At 39.8% G+C, this 16,312-nt stretch overlaps 1 protein-coding gene across 8 annotated transcripts in view; it reads left to right on the plus strand.

The window, feature by feature from the left end:
- cep104 (centrosomal protein 104) overlaps positions 1-16,312 on the plus strand; it is a 254,609-nt gene that overhangs the window by 148,537 nt on the left and 89,760 nt on the right. For 6 of the 8 annotated variants that reach the window (XR_013578912.1, XM_078558238.1, XM_078558243.1 and 3 more), the window contains one exon: positions 4,775-4,811. Coding sequence is in view for 5 of the 8 variants with exons in the window: in XM_078558238.1 (XP_078414364.1) it covers positions 4,775-4,811 (37 nt within the window). In the remaining 3 variants the exon portion in view is untranslated. Of the gene's footprint in view, positions 1-4,774; positions 4,812-11,338; positions 11,416-16,312 lie in introns of all 8 variants that reach the window. The other 2 variants (XR_013578913.1, XR_013578914.1) reach the window with 1 other exon arrangement.

Consider the following 16,312-nt stretch of genomic DNA (forward strand, 5'->3'; position numbering starts at 1 on the left):
TGGCCACTGTCTGTGGTGATGCTGTTGTGCTGGCAGCTCTCTGATTGTACTGTCAATTCTTGGATGTGGCTGCTGTCCTCAACTGGATGGCAGTTTGATGGCAGTCTCTTAATTCGCTGCCACCGGCAATATGCTGACCCAGGGTCATTGTGACCAAAAGAAATTCAGCCCTCTCAGTTCGTGGGATCTTCACTGTCCTTTGACTTTATATAAGCACTCTAGTTCTATAATATATTTAACTTCTTTGGTTGACCAGGGTTGCTTAATTACATAAGTAGAACCTGTTTTGGGGAGGTATTAAACCAAATACTATTTTTAACATTAGCTCAGCCCAGTCTACTGTGGTCACTTTCTGCCTCATCCCTTCTAAGTCAGCCTTAAACTTAAGTATATTGGCTTGAGGTTTTGCCTCCTTTTCAAACTTATCCTTTTTTAAGGAAGGATGTAAATGCATTGGAGGCGGGTTGTCTTATGAGGACAGGCTGGGCTTGTTTCCACTGGAGTTTGGAAGAGTGGTCAGTGGGGGGTGACTTGATTGAAGTATATAAGATTCTGAATGATCTTGACAAGGTGGACATGGAAAGAATGTTTCCTCTTGTGGGTGAGTCCAGAACTAGTGGGGGGGCACTGTTTTAAAATTAGGAGTCACTATTTTACGACAGATGAGGAGAAATTTTTTTCTGAGGGTTGTGCGACTTTGGAACACTGCCTCAGAAGGCAGTGGAAGCAGAGTCACTGAATATTAGAGGTCATTAGATTTTTGTTAAGCAAGGCAATCAAAGGTTATCATGGGTAGATGGGAATGTAGAACTTGAAACACAAACAGATCAGCCATGATCTTATTGAATGGCAGAGCAAGTTCAGGGGCAGAATGGCCTACCTCTGCTCCTATTTTGTTTTTTTGGAAACTTAATGTTGAATTCATCTTTGGCAAATGTTTCCTATTGTGGGACTGGTGAGAAATTAATAAATGTGTGCAAGTCAGCAAATACTTATAATTCCCCGATGTAACTATTGATTAATTTGCAAGATTATGTAAAAATGCAGCAGAAGCAGAATTAAATTTCATGAGCAGGAGGAGAGATGAGCCACTTTTACATTATTTGAACATCCACGGGAAGCTTTTAATATTCCAGCTGTAGAAGTGAAATTATATTTGGTATTGATAAGCAAATATAGGTAAAAAGCCTACAGAAAGAAGTAGCTGTAGATTTTTTTTTTGAATGATGGAGTCAGGACTTGGTGGAGACAGATGGAAGGAGAAGAAAAGCCTGGGGGAATTATGATCAAATCATGTTCCCATTAATTATTTTAAAAATTTCCAGCAGTTAATTATCCTGTATAGTTTGTTTAGCTAGCAGATCATCACCTGCAGACACCTTGTCAGGCATTGTTTCCTCGCCATTCATCTGTCTGGCCACTCATCGATTTCACTGGGGATCATGGAGTGGCTGGGCAGCAGGGATCATGGAGTGGCTGGGCAGCAGAAATCATACTTTTGAAGATGCATGTTTTACAGAATGGGAAATCACCTTGAATGAAAATACTCTTTTGACTTCCTTTCCTCTTCAAGAGATGGTGCTGTGACATTGCTATTTTCTCTTTCCTCCATGACATCGGAAGTTGTACTGTGAAACAATTCTGCTGTTCTTGCATCATGCAAAATCGAGTACTGTCTCTGTAATTCCCATAGGCTCCTACTAACAAAACCCCTCATAATTTTGCACACTTCTTTTGGTCTCCTAATGGAAGAGCCCTAGTATCTCTTCTCACAAATTAAACTTCTTGTCCTAGGTATCATTCTCTTCTTTACCCTCTCCATGGATTTCCTTCTTGATCATCATCTTAGATTAAGCATACAAAATAGAACACAATTTTAGTGCAATCCACCCAAATACCTACCCCCTCATTTATTTGAATATCTCTGAGCTCTGCAGAGGATCCACTGGATTTCTTTTGCCTCACTCCATCCCACCCCAAATTGGCGATGTGCCTGTCAACATGATGGAGTTGATTTTTGTTTTGGATACAGATTGTGCAGACAGTTGGGTGCCCATTTAACCCAACCAATAATATTGGCAGAAAGCATAGGCAATTTTGTTGGTGAGACTTCATTAAAATGTAAGCAATGAGTGCTTTAAGAGCTGACCACTATTGAGGTGAGAAATCCAGCGTCTCCTCTGCAGCGCTAAGTCAGAAATATTTAATGAATGGAGGGGCAGGTGATTGAGGATGGGGGAGTGAAGTGCGCTAAAATTCTTGCATTGAAACAACATGCTTGCAGTGTCCTTTGGGCTAGCTTCCAGCAGTTCCTTTAAGGCCTGCTGATTAGACCACTCTGCATTGTAGAGCCCCTACAGACATCATGCTTGAGATGAGTTAATATGACCCACTCTGGAAAATGAACCAGTACCTTTCTAGGCTCTATGCCTCCATTAGGCATTGACTATCTTGGCAGCTACAACCAAGAATTTTACCAAGTAAAACATTAATTATGGGTTGAGATAATGAGATATCCTCAGAATAATTTAGTAGGTCAGTCTACCATTGAAGTCAGTAATTTCCAGTGTCAATAATGCTGTTTATCTTTTCTCTCTGATACTTTATTTTCATGTTTTGTAGCTAACAAAGGGAAACTTGTGTATAATTTAATGTGGACAAATCTGCCTACAGCAGTCAGTTACTGATTACTACTGAAACCACATACTCCTGCCATTAGATACATGATGTAACTGGAATAGGGGTGTAATTTCCTGTAAAGAAAATGCCTTCCCTGCACAGACAGTTATTGCACACTGTGGGGAAACTGTGATTCTCTGCATTGATGGTCCTTCTGGTCTTAAAATATCCATTGGTGGGTAAAGAATAGCAAGTTGTCCCTACATGAACTATGTGAAGTATACAAGTCAGATACTGGGTTTAGCTTAAAAGTGGTTTCATAGGACTGGATAATGTGGGCATCAGGAATCTCCTGGCCACACCTGTGAACATCTGGTTTCTCACTTCTGCACCAGCTGTTGAGTTACAAGTATGAGCAGTTGCTCCTTGAAAAATAAATAAATTGAATTATTTTTTTAAAAAGGCTTCACAAAGAAAGAATTGGCTTCTGTATTTTTTTCTCTTTCCAGCTTTCTGGACAGTATTCACATCCTGAGTCAAACAATACACTACTTTACCTTTGCCTAACTTATTAAACCCAGTATTATTTTAATTTCCGCCTTCAGACTTCAATCCTATCTATTCCTTGGACCTAAATTGCAATAAATTCTCTGTTCCGCAGCCCAAGCTTTGTGCAGTATCCAACTTCCATTCGCTCTCATATTTGGCTTTCCATTTCTGAATATTATGCAAGGTAATGCTTGGGTGAACCACACGACATCAAGCAGACTTGCACCCTAACTTCATGTTTGCAACATGCTTAGTTATCTGCTTTCCTTTTACTTTACTTATCTTTCTTCCACTAAATATTCATTCGATCTTACCCTTAGTGAGTTCACTGCTTTTGGTTTAATAACATAACTTATTTTGTACGACATTCGCTCTTTCTCTTTTTCTGCACACCCCCCACCATGACAACAAGGCATGAGTTTTACGGACAGGAGATACACAAATAATCCAACCAAGTATAGATTTACAAATTTGAGTTCCTGCTTGCAGACAAGAGCTGCAGTCTCTTTGCATTTATTTACGAAATACAACCTCACAAGGAATGTAAAATAGCTAAATTATAGTTAATAAAAGAAGGTTGCAATTTTCTTGGTCTCTTTCTGATTTGTAGTGAGTTGGTCGGGACTTTCTATATTCACGAAGAAAGAACAAACCTGCATTTATCGTAGAATGTAACGCTTCACTGTTTGTTAATGTGGTTATGGAATTATTAGGTACATGTCACTTGGAGACAGACTGCAATATCTCTTAACTTTATCTTACACCTGAAACAAGATGCATCTCAGTCTTTGTGTTTTAGTGTAGTGCCTTTTTTGGTCTGGTAATTAAAGAGACAATAACATTTCTAAACGCTAGTGATACTCACCCCTCCTCTGCAGGCAGGAATTCAGCGAGAGGCAACAGTGAGTTGAGAGAATCAAACAAGAGATGGTCACAACAGGCAGCAGATGTGGACTTCAGTCGTTCAATACCTAAAATGCTGTACGGATACATTGTGGTGTATTTCAGCTGCTGATTGCTAGTAATTTCACAGATAGTTCAGAGAATCTGTTCAGATTCTACTGAGGCTGTTTGAAAAATTTGTTTTTTTTTTCAAAAAAGAAAACCTCAAAATAAAATGTTGGTATCAATTAAAGTGACAATGAAGTGTCATTAAAAACCCACCTGGTTTAATGGTTTAACTTCCTTTAAGAAAAGAAGCTTGCCGTCCCTGCACGGCCTTGCCTATGTGTCTCAGATCTACGGGACCCTGAAGTGGCCTAACAAACCACTGCTCTGGGGTACCTAAGGATAGGCAATAAATATTGGCTTTTCCCACATCTTGAGAATTGATTTATAAAAATTCTACCTAACAAAATAAAAGTATGGTCATGAAAATCTAAAAGAAATATTTTTCCTTTTGGCTTTGGAATGGAAAGATCTGTTGAAACACTGTCAAACATCAAGGCACTGTACTCCAATTCAATGTGCGGTTGTTCTAGAATATCTTCTTTGAATTTACATTTAGCAGTTTGTGTTGTGCAACTGTATGTTAAGTAACTACATTCATTTTTTTCAATAATTATGCATGAAGGATTCATAATGGTTTAATTCTTTTGTTTTTTAGGGAAAAGATGCAGAAAACAGTAAAGTTTCTAAAACGGGTATGTGTGAATTTTTTCCTATTCCCATTCTTTTGTAAAAGAGTGGTTGAGCAGTACTTGAATTTTTATTTCTCAGCATCAACCTATAGAATATAGATTGGCTTCCGATTACAGGTCAATAGTGACTGAGGAGCTTATGTAGAGATCTCAGCTCCAGTCCCCAAAGTAGTAAAAATTATTGAGTTCTCTACTCCTGGAAATGAACCCAAATCTGTTGATTCAGCAAGACTAGGTCTTTATTCATTGATCAATAATTCCGTTTTTGGCAATTGATCAAGAAGACACTAGAATTCTCTGTAAGCATTTACACTGTTGAGTTTCCAATCCCCTAGCTTGATTACATAGGAACAGGAGTAGACTATTCAGCCCCTCAAGTCTGTTCTGCAATTCAGTTAGATCATAGCTAACCTATATGTGAACTCCATTTACCATTTTTTGATTCAAATGATACCTTTACCTAACAAAAACGTGTTAACCTCTGTCTTGAAAATTTCAGTTGACCCAGCTTCCACAGCCTTTTGGGAGAGAGAGTTGTAGATTTACACGACCCTTTGTGTGGAAAATGTGCTACTTGATCTCTTAAGATTGTGGCCCTTCTGTTCTGGATTCCTCCACCAGAGGAAATTGTTTCTTTATATCTCCCCTAATGAATCCTGTTATCATTTTAAACACTTTGAAATTTCCCCTTGTTGAATTGAAGGAAGACGAGCCAAGGTCATGCAGCCTGTCCTTCTAATTTAACCCTTACCTGTACAGCAAACTAACCGTGAGCTGTCTGATTAGGTCAGCAATGCTAATTTGGGGATTGCTTAGAAGCTTTTTAGGTTTCCTTTACAAATATCAAGTGGAGACTTTTTTTGATGTGAACTGTGATGCATGGAGTCTAGAGAAGCAGTTGGCAAAAAGTTGAGAGTCTACTTTCTCAATACTACTTTAATGGTCACAGCTACTGCTGTGAAATAAGCCTTCCAAGTGCAAGTTAGTGTTGTGTTAAAGCTAAGTGCTATGTACAGAATAAATTAAACAAATCAGTCAGTAATTACACAAGATAGTAATTGTTTTACTTTTGATTATATAATTACACGACAGGAAGAGTCAAGCTACAACTTCAACTGGGTTATAAAATTCAGCTTTTCAGTATGGTGTTGGTAACTAATAAGAGGGGACAATTAAAACAATCGTAAATGGTGACATTTCCCTTTACCCTCACTCTTCTGATTATCAAATGAAAATCACAGACATATTTCACCCCTTATTCTTTTCAAGTTTTCCTACAGTCAAGTATAAAAAAAGTGCAAAAATTGATTTATCACCATTTAAATTTGTTCGTTAGTTCGACTTGGTAAACAGCTACCAAGTGATGAATATTAGTATTAAGATAACATGAACATTGATTGCTAGAGTTAGTTAGCAGCTCCAAATCAATCTGAAAATATGCCATTGTATGCAAATGTTTCATTTGGATAGATAGATTTGGAAAGCCCAGCTATTATGAGAAAAATAGCTGCTACTTTGAGATATTTTAACTAAAATTGAGCGAATTGCTTAAACTTCTATTATTGACTAAATTGGTCCAGTTGCATTATATCCAGTAGTATAAAATAGTTTCTTTTTTTTTGAAGTATGACCACAATTTTCCATCCCTCCCTTCCTAAAGATTTGACTCTTTGTTGAGGTATACAGGCACACTTTGGGACTTAGCCCACATTTTCACCTTAAAATGGTTTTAAATGAATACTTTATTTTTTTGTTTATTCTTGGGTTGTGGGCAATGATACCAAGGCCACATTTATTATCCATCTCTAGTTGTCTGAGAAAGTGGTGGTCACCTAGTGGGGAAGGGACCGAAATAGGCTAAAAGGTAGAGATAAAACAATGGATGGAAATACATTTAAAAATAATGGAAATAGGTGGGAAGAGAAAAATCTATATAAATTATTGGAAAAAAGGGCTCGGAAAGGGGGTGGGGATGGAGGAGAGAGTTAATGATCTAAAATTGTTGAACTCAATATTCAGTCTAGAAGGCTGTAAAGTGCCTAGTCGGAAGATGAGGTGCTGTTCCTCCAGTTTGCGTTGAGCTTCACTGGAATAACACAGCAGGCCAAGGACGGACATGTGGGCATGAGAGCAGGGTGGAGTGTTGAAATGGCAAGCAACAGGGAGGTCTGGGTCATGCTTGTGGACAGACCGAAGGCGTTCTGCAAAACGGTCACCCAGTCTGCGTTTGGTCTCTCCAATGCAGAGGAAACCGCATTGGGAGCAGCGAATGCAATAGACTAAATTGAGGGAAGTGCAAGTGAAATGCTGCTTCACTTGAAAGGAGTGTTTGGGCCCTTGGACAGTGATGAGAGGGGAAGTAAAAGGGCAGGTGTTGCACCTTCTGCGGGAAGGTGCCGTGGGAGGGGGTTGAGGTGTAGGAGGTGATGGAGGAGTGGACCAGGGTGTCCCGGAGGGAACGATCCCAGCGGAATGCTGCCGGGGGGGGTGAAGGGACGATGTGTTTGGTGGTGGCATCATGCTGGAGTTGGCGGAAAAGTCATATTCCTCAGCTCTATTCCTGTAGCTCTGCAAGTTTATTTCCCTCGATTGCCTATCCAATTTCCTTTTGAAATCATTCATTATCTGTGCTTCCACCACCCTTAAGGACACATAGCTCTTCCTCGCATTCTCTGCCCCAACCCCCCTGCCCACCACTTCCTGTATATTTCCGTCCTAAAGTGTGATGACCAAAATTCGACAGAACACTCTCTAATTGTACCCTAACCAGAGCTTTAGGTTTAGCATAACTTACCTGCTTTTCTACTCAATACCACTTTATATGAAGTCCAAGATCCCATATGCTTTGCTAACTGCTCTCTCAATATGTTCTGCGACCGTCAAAGATCTAAGCACAAAAACCCCTAGGTCCCTCTGTCCCCGCGCACACTTAAGAACTGTGCCATTTGGTCTATATTGCCTCTCTCTATCCATTCTGTGAAAATGCAGCATCTCGCACTTCTCTGTATTAAATTCCATTTGCCACTTGTCTGCCCATTCTGCTAACTACCTTATGCCCTTTTGCACTTGACTGATACTATCCTTCAAGTTTGGTATCGTTGGCAGATTTTGAAATTTTAGTGTGTATTTCAATATGCAATATGAGATCCAAAAAAAAAGTGGCCCAGCACTGCCCTTTGGTGAACACCGCTGTCCACCATCTTCCAGTCTGAAAAACAAGCATTCACCACAACTCACTGTTTTCTGTCCTTGAATCATATTTTTTATCCAAACTTACACTGACTCCTCCTATTCCATGAGCCTCAACTTTGTTAACCAGTCTTTTATAGTACTTCACCAAATGCTTTCTAAAAATCCATATAGTCAACATCCATTTCATTTCCTTTGTCTATCTTTGCTATTAGTTCATTAAAAGATTCAATTAGTTTAGTCAAACACTTAGCCTTTTACAAATCCATGCTGGTTCTATTTAATTAACTTGTACCTCTCCAAGTGCCAGTTAATTCTATGCTTGATTATTGTTTCTAAAACCATGTCCAGCACTGATTATTAAACTGGCTGGCCTGTAGTTAGTAGTTACACCCTTTTTTGAACAAGGGTGTCACTTTTGCCACTTTCTAATCCCCTGGCACCTTCCCCATATGTGCTCTGTTTCATTTTTGCTGAATCCACTCTTTGATATAAACGGGGAATATTTGGCATCTGAGGCCAGCGCATATTGCAGAATCACATTTCTTGGATGTAGTTCAGTAATATAAACTGGGAATTAAATTGCATGGAACTGTTACATTGGCAACAATTAACAATCTGTAACAAGTCAGTTAGTGTTGTCAAGGAGAAGTTTTATTAGTGCAAGGTAAAGCCTGAGCATTAAAGTATCTACACAACATTCATAAAGTGGCATCCTGCCTGACCTGAGCTTAATCAGAAGGCCTCCAGTCCATTAAATCTATAAATATTTATTTTTGAGCTGCGTAATTTATTTTAAATAAATCACTGTTGGTTTTCTGTATTTCATTGGAAAATTATTTTATAAACAACTCAAAGTAGTTGCGTCTCCAACCCCCTGCTTTCTTACACTAGCCACTGTACAACACAGTTTCATTTATCAGTATAAAAGAAGTGTAAACTTTCTGGATTAGGAATCACTGGTGACCAAGTGCATAAGTACCACTGTTTGGTTTGCTTCTGACCCACACAATGGAAGTAAGATCCAAGATATGATCCCTATTCTGTATTCAGTGACTAGTTCACGCTCTGCTGCTACCTATTGACCACTGTCAGCAAGAGTGTCTGGGTCTTGGGCAAAGTTAGGATCACCTGTAGCTACGGTATCTCCATTCGTACTAGAAGAATAGTCGCTTGGGCAAGGCACAAGGTGGCTACCGATCAGCATGGAAGTGATGAGTATGTGTCACTCCTTTCCAGAAGTTGGTGAGGAAAGGAACACTTTTTAAGCTGGTAGTTCAAAATGGTATAAAGCTGAAATTGTTTCATGTGGTTTCAGTGCTGCTTTTTGTGAACTGATGAAAGTATGTGTCATACTGAAAAGTGTGTTCAAGAAATGGCTCTTTTCTAGAAGGGAGTCATAAGTAATGCAAGTTACATACAACACAGAAATGAGACTTCAGATTTCCAGCATACCTCGTATTTTGCTTTTGTTACAAAAATGAGATTAGTACTCAAATTGGGAAATAATACATGTAACAGACACGTTGTTAGTAGTTGCTCTGGAACTTTTGGGATCAGGGTGTGTTTGTACATTCCAGGTGGTATAAATTGAACCTATAATTTATGTTTAACAAGGTACAACGATGAATGATTAACTTAGCAAATAAACATAGGCTGTAAAGGATCAATGGTTTGTCAAACCAAATTAATTCTCCCGATGTGATACATACAATGGGCAAAGAATTTCTATGACTACCATTTGGATTTTGGGGATTTTGGTTTCTTCTTTTTCTCTACCTCTTTAAAAGAAAACTGAATGAAAGGAGAAAAACAATCCTGAAGAACAGTTACAGCTGGGCTCTTGAGGTAACTTCCCTCACAGCTACAGGATTTCCAATTCATTCAAACATAAGTGGTTCATTAGTTTGCTGCAGAAATGTACAGGCAATCTAAATTTTAAGTGCACACACTTCGCATTATGCTTTTCTGTTTTTTGTATTTTCTCTCTGTGGTAAAGGTAATAGAATGTTTGATATGTTCATGCCTTAAGTAATAACAGATTCACATCCAACTGCACTTTCGGCCTAGCTCCTTGTCTTCATGTCTTTATGACAAACTATCATTTTTAAATAAAAGATCCAGTGGTTGCATTGTGACGCAGCACTTTGAATTACTGGATTGCTGATCTTAGCTGTAACAATAAGACTCAAAGTCCCCAACTTGGAAGAGAAAGAAGTTGAAAGGCAATTTACCTGAGTCCCTCTTCCACCTGCCAGAGGTCAATTCTAGATCACCATTCATGGATGTTTGGAACCAAACCTTTGTCAAGTGTGGCATATTCTGAAGAGGTAATGAATTAAAAAGCAGAGATTTTTTTTTTAACTGAGTATTTACTGGTTTCCTAACACTGAGTACTGTTCCATGCATGTCCTCCGTTACCTCAGCCAAGTGGTTATTCTTTAAATGTGAGCATAAATTAATGTCAGGTTCCATTATTGCAGAAATAAAAACTCTACTGCACCTTGTGTAGAGATTTCCCTGGTGTAGATGTTGAGGGTCAGCCACACAACTACCCCTGCCTCGGTCCCCCTCCAATTTCTGATCCAATACCTGTCACAACTCACGTAAGTTATTAGAGAGCTGCAGGCATCAAAAGAAACTGACTTTCAGCATGTGACCAAACTCAGGAGTGGGGGAAGTAATTAGTCTTTTATTTAATTAAAGTAGCGTCTCAGTAATTTACTTTGCTTCAGATGATTTCTATGATTTGTCATGTTTATGATGTGATATTACAGTATGGCAGCAAAACAGTACTCTAGTTTGACATCAGTTTTCCAAATTGATGCATATTTGAGGGGCTGTTTATGTAACCAGTTTGGCAATAGCAGTGATGGAGAAAATAATGCAAAGAATCGATGGGAAATCCAAGTCTGAAGTGAGGGTGCTATTCGTAAACTTGCTGCACTTCAGAATTAGGGTAAGAATTGAAAGATGTGTTTTTGTTTAGTTCAGTTTTATATTGCATATAAAAAGTGTACAATGGTAGCTTTATGGACTCAATGTTTCTTTGTATACTTATACAACTTATAGATTTAAATGAATTCTCTCGCTCTTTCACACATTTGCTTATGAGGTCATCTGTAGAACATGAACAAAATAAAACTTGGTCAGTTTATTCCAGGTGAAACCTGAGTTACTTTTACTGTTGATCAGAGTCAACAATACATCTATGTGGAATGTCAATTGACACTAAAACTGATACATATTCAAGATGATATTTATAATCTACTCATTATTTATCCCAATTGTATTGATGTACAATGTTAGATTGGCCATTAATCAAGCTGTCTCCTGTACAGTGAACAACATAACCCGCTTGAGACCCGGTTCATGCTGGTGCCAATTCATACACACCTCATGGATTTGAACTTCAAAGGTAAATCAACCAACCACCAAATCTTGCATGTAGTCCTTGCACACTACCACTGACACTGCATTTTACTAGTCACCTGATGTGCTTTTGTTGTAATGAATCCTTTTAAAGACAATAAATAATTATTGGATTTCAGCTGCCCTCCTGCAAGCACCCACCATAAACTGACAATGCTGATCTAAACTGTCTCTAATTCCATACATTGTGCCTGCATTGTGACTATGTACTCCATCATAATTGTAGTATCTGTTCCAATAAAAACATAAGAAATAGGAGGAGTAGGCCATTTGCCCTTTGAGCCTTGCTCCCCAATTCAATAAGATTATGGGCTGATGTGTTTGCAGCCTTAACTCCACTCTCCTGTCTGCTCCTCATAACCCTTGATTCCCTTGTAGATCAAAAATCTGTCTAACTCGACCTTAAATATATTCAGTAACCCAGCCTCCACTACTCTCTTGGGTAGAGAATCCCAAAGATGAACAAACCTCTGAAAGAAGAAATTCCTCCTCATCTCAGTCTTAAATGGGAGAGCCCTTATTTTGGAACTATATCCCCTAGTTCTAGATTTCCCCTTGAAGGGAAATATCCTCTCAGCATTGACCCTGTCGAGCCCACTCAGAATCTTGTGTTTCAATAAGATCACCTCTCATTCTTCTAAACTCCAAGGAGCATAAGCCCAAAATGCTCTACCTTTCTTCATAAGACAACCCCCTTCATCCCAGGAAACAACCCGGTGAACCATCTCCGAACTCCCTGCATTGCAACTATATCCCTCCTTAAATGATGAAGCGAAATCTGTACACTACTCTAGATGTGGTCTCACCAATGACACGTACAGTTGTAGTAAGACTTCCCTACTTATATACTCCATCCAACTTGCAATGAGTGGTCCTTAAGAGCTTAGTCTCTAGCTTCCTTTGTGCAAATATAAATAAGACTTACTGATTAATAATATGTTATAATACATAACTACAAAAATAGGCCTTCTAAAATTTGAGGAGAATGTTTTCTAAGCTCCTCAGAAAATCACTTACCCACAGACTCTTTATTAAGACTCTTTGAATATTTTGAAGTTCAGACCCACCTCTAAATTGCTTGTTATTTTAAATTTCGATGAGGTCAACAACTGAAATGAGAAAGGGGGAAATTTACATGTCTTAAAAGGAGGAAAGCGACGTGGACAAGTGGGGAGTGAATAGCAGAGCAGGGCCCAGGCACCTGAAGGTACGGCTACCAATGGTGGGGCAGTTATAACTGGGAATGCTCAAGACGCCAGAATTAGAGGAGTGCAGAGAACTCTGAGGTTTGTGGGCCTGGAGGAGAATACAGAGATAGGGAAGGGCAAGGCCATGTAGGGATTTGAAAAGAAGGATGAGAATGGGATGTGAACGTCATTGGCAAGGCCAGCATTTGTTGCATATTTCTAATTGCCTTTAGGTGATGGTGAGCTGCCACCTTGATCTGCTACAGTTCATTTGGTATAGATACATCCACAATGATGTTAAGGAAGGAGTGACGTTGAAGGAATAGTGACCGCGTTCCAAGTCAGGATTGTGTGTGGTTTGGAGAACCCTGTAGGTGGTGGGTTTCTTGTGTCTGCTTCCTTCGTCCTACATGGTCGAGACTTTGGAAGATGCTGCCAATTGAGACTTGGCGAGTTGCTGCGGTGGATCTTGCAGATGGTACACACTGTTGTCACCTTATGCTGGTGGTGGAAGGAGTGATTGAAGGTAGTGGGAAGATGGGGTACGGATCAAATGAGCTGTTTTGCCCTGAATCATGTTGAGCTTTTTGAGTGTTTTTGGACCTGTGCCCGTCCAGGCAAGGGGAGAGTATTCCAATACATTCCTGACTTGTGCCTTGTAGGTGGTGGACAGGTTTTGGTGAATTGGGAGGTGAGTCACTCACAGCAGAATTCCCAGTTCTGACCTGCTGCTGTAGCCATGATATTTATATCATGGTCTAATTAAGTTTCTGGTCAATGGTAATCCCCAGAATGTTAATTCTGAGTAAATTCAGCATTGGCAATTCCAATGAATATCATGGGGAGATGATTATTAGCTCTTTTGTTGGAGATGGCTATTGTCCAACCCTTCCCTGATGCAAATGTCACTTGCTTCTTCATCAGCCCAAACCTGAATGTTGGCCAGATCTTGCCACCTGTGGGCATGGACTGCTTCAGTATCTGACAAGTCGTGAATGCTGCTTATTACTGCGCAACCATTAGTGAACATTCCTTCTTCTGACTTTATGCTGGAGGGAAGGTCATTGATGACATAGCTTGAGATGGTTAAGCATAGGGTGCTTCCCTGAGGAACTCCTGTGGTGATGTCCTGGCCTCCAACAACCACAACTATCTTCCTTCATGTTAGGTATGACTCCAACCAGTGGAGAGCTTTCCCCCCTGATTCCCATTGACTTCAATTTTGCTCAGGCTCCTTGATGCCGCACTTGGTCAAATGCTACCTTGATGTCAAGGGCAGTTGTTCTCACCTCACCTCTGGAATTCAATTCACTGTCCGTGTTTGGACTAGGGCTGTAGTGTGGCCTGGAGCCAAGTGGCCCTGGCAGAAGCTAAACTGAACATCGGTGTGCAAGTTATTGCTGATTAAGTGCCGCTTGATAGCACAGTCAGTGATATCTTCCATCTCTTTGCTGCCTGACAGTAGGCTAGTGGGGCACTAATTGCTGGATTAGATTTATCCTGCTTCTTGTGCACAGGACATAGCTGGGAAATTGTCCACATTATTAGGTAGATGCCAGTTTTTTAACTGTATTGGAACAGCTTGGCTAACAGCATAGCTCGTTTTGGACTGCAAGTTTTTAGTACTTGAAAGGACCACACCCATGTCAATGCACTGCTGTATCACTATTGCACTGGAGTATCAGTGTAGATTATATTCTTAAACCCACAACTTTCTAACTCGGTGAAGTTGCTGCCAACTGAGTCAAACTGATGCTGAAAATTGATTCTGTTGCTATAAAATATTTACCTACTTAATGGTATCTAGATAATTGTTGTAGTATATTTAAAATCCAACATGCATGTAGTGGTGCTAAGTTATACTGACATAATCAATATTTTGTCATCCTTCCCCTGAGCAAAACCAGAGACTTTACTGGGAGAGCATTTATGTGCGCTATAATTAGATGGACTATTTCTTAGACTTTCACCAAATACTAGTGCAAAAGCAAAATACTGCTGGAAATCTGAAATGAAAACAGAAAATGCTTGAAAGACTCAGCAGGGTAGGCAGCATCTGTGGGAGTATGAAACAGCGTTGTTGTTTCAAGTTGATTTCCTTTCATCTTTAGTGTGCTCTGATGACAGATCATTGACCTGACATTACTCTGCTTCTGTCCTGAGTAGTTTCAGGATTTTCTGTTTATCATTGCTCCAAATGTTTGGATTTGACCGCAGTATCCAGAATCCGCTGGCCCTGGGCTCTAAGCAGACATGACATACTGCAGGGTGAAAATTCTGTTGTACATATTCCCTGTTTGGCCATTAAACTCTGAAAGAAATACTTTTAGCTTTGAAACAAACTGTAGTTCTAAACAGCATCAAGCATCATTTTCTATATCCTCAAATGCTTTATTCTCAAAAATTTGTCATCTGTAACACTGTTGAGTCAAATATTGAAAGCCCAGCATCAACTGTGGCTCAGTTGGTAGCACTCTCACCTCGGAGCAAGACAATTGTGGATTAAGTCCACCTCCCAGAGACTTGAGCACAAAAATCTAGGCTGACACTCTATTGCAGCACTGCAGGGGTGCTGCACTGTCAGAGGTCCTGTATTTCAAATGAGATGTTAAACTAAGGCTCTTATCTGCCTTCGGTAGAAGTAGAAGATCCCAGGGCACTATTTTGAAGACGAGCAGTGGAGTTGCCCTCAGTGTCCTGGCCGATATTTCAATCAGCGTCACCAAAACCAATTATCTGGTCATTATAACATTGCTATTGTGGAAGGTTGTTGTGTGCAAATTAGGTGTCACATGTTCCTACATTACAACTTCAAAAGTATTTGGTTGATTTTAAAGCACTATGAGGCATCCTGAGGTCACGAAAGGTGCTATATAAACACAACTCTGCCTTTCTTCCCTTTCCAGTTCAGGGGACAGTCACTTAGTGGATGATTGGTATAATATCGTACCTGAAGGTCAACTGGCTTGGCCCCTCTGTTCAGTAGATAATTTGCTAATCCTTGTAGTGCTGGCATTGAGAGGGAGGGGACCGAGTGATAGATTAGAGTTGGTGTCATAGACTATATTACCAAACTGAAACAGAATTTAATAGGTTTAAATTCTATCATAAACCATCCATGAAGTTTTATAAAGTAATCCGAGCCATATGGTCGGTATTATAGTATAAAATGTACAATTCAAGTTCGGTGCTTGTTTTTTGTATGTAGATTTTTAATCAAACTAAAGTCAGTTCATTTGGTTAGTTGAATTATGTCGATGTAAAGGGATATTTTTTAGGCTGAGTATCTTGAGAATGGTGTTGAAGCGGAGACCTGTGAACTGTAGTACTGTTCTCCACGTTTCCCTTTGCCTTTGTGCCCCTAGTTTCTATCGAGCCCATCTGAAGCTCGACAGGGAAGGAGCTCCACATTTTGCTTTGCTCTGTATTTAATGGTTGCATTTGTGGCACAGGAAACATACGGTCTTAGATGCTGTTGGGGAGATGGAGTTTGCCTTTTTTAATATATTCATCATGGGTCATACCCTTGGGTATGGGAGTGCTGCCCACTGACCAGTGGCAGTACACAAAAAAAAATCTTCAGATCGAAATATCTGTGTGGCAGGAAAAGAAGGCTTAGAACCACTTAACCTGACATGTAGCAGGGTGACATGGCAGGATATGTACTGAGAAGAACTTGGCTTGACAATAATCTAG

The sequence above is a fragment of the Cetorhinus maximus genome, chromosome 15, assembly GCF_964194155.1.
Source record: "Cetorhinus maximus chromosome 15, sCetMax3.hap1.1, whole genome shotgun sequence".
NCBI classification, from domain to species: Eukaryota; Metazoa; Chordata; class Chondrichthyes; order Lamniformes; family Cetorhinidae; genus Cetorhinus; species Cetorhinus maximus.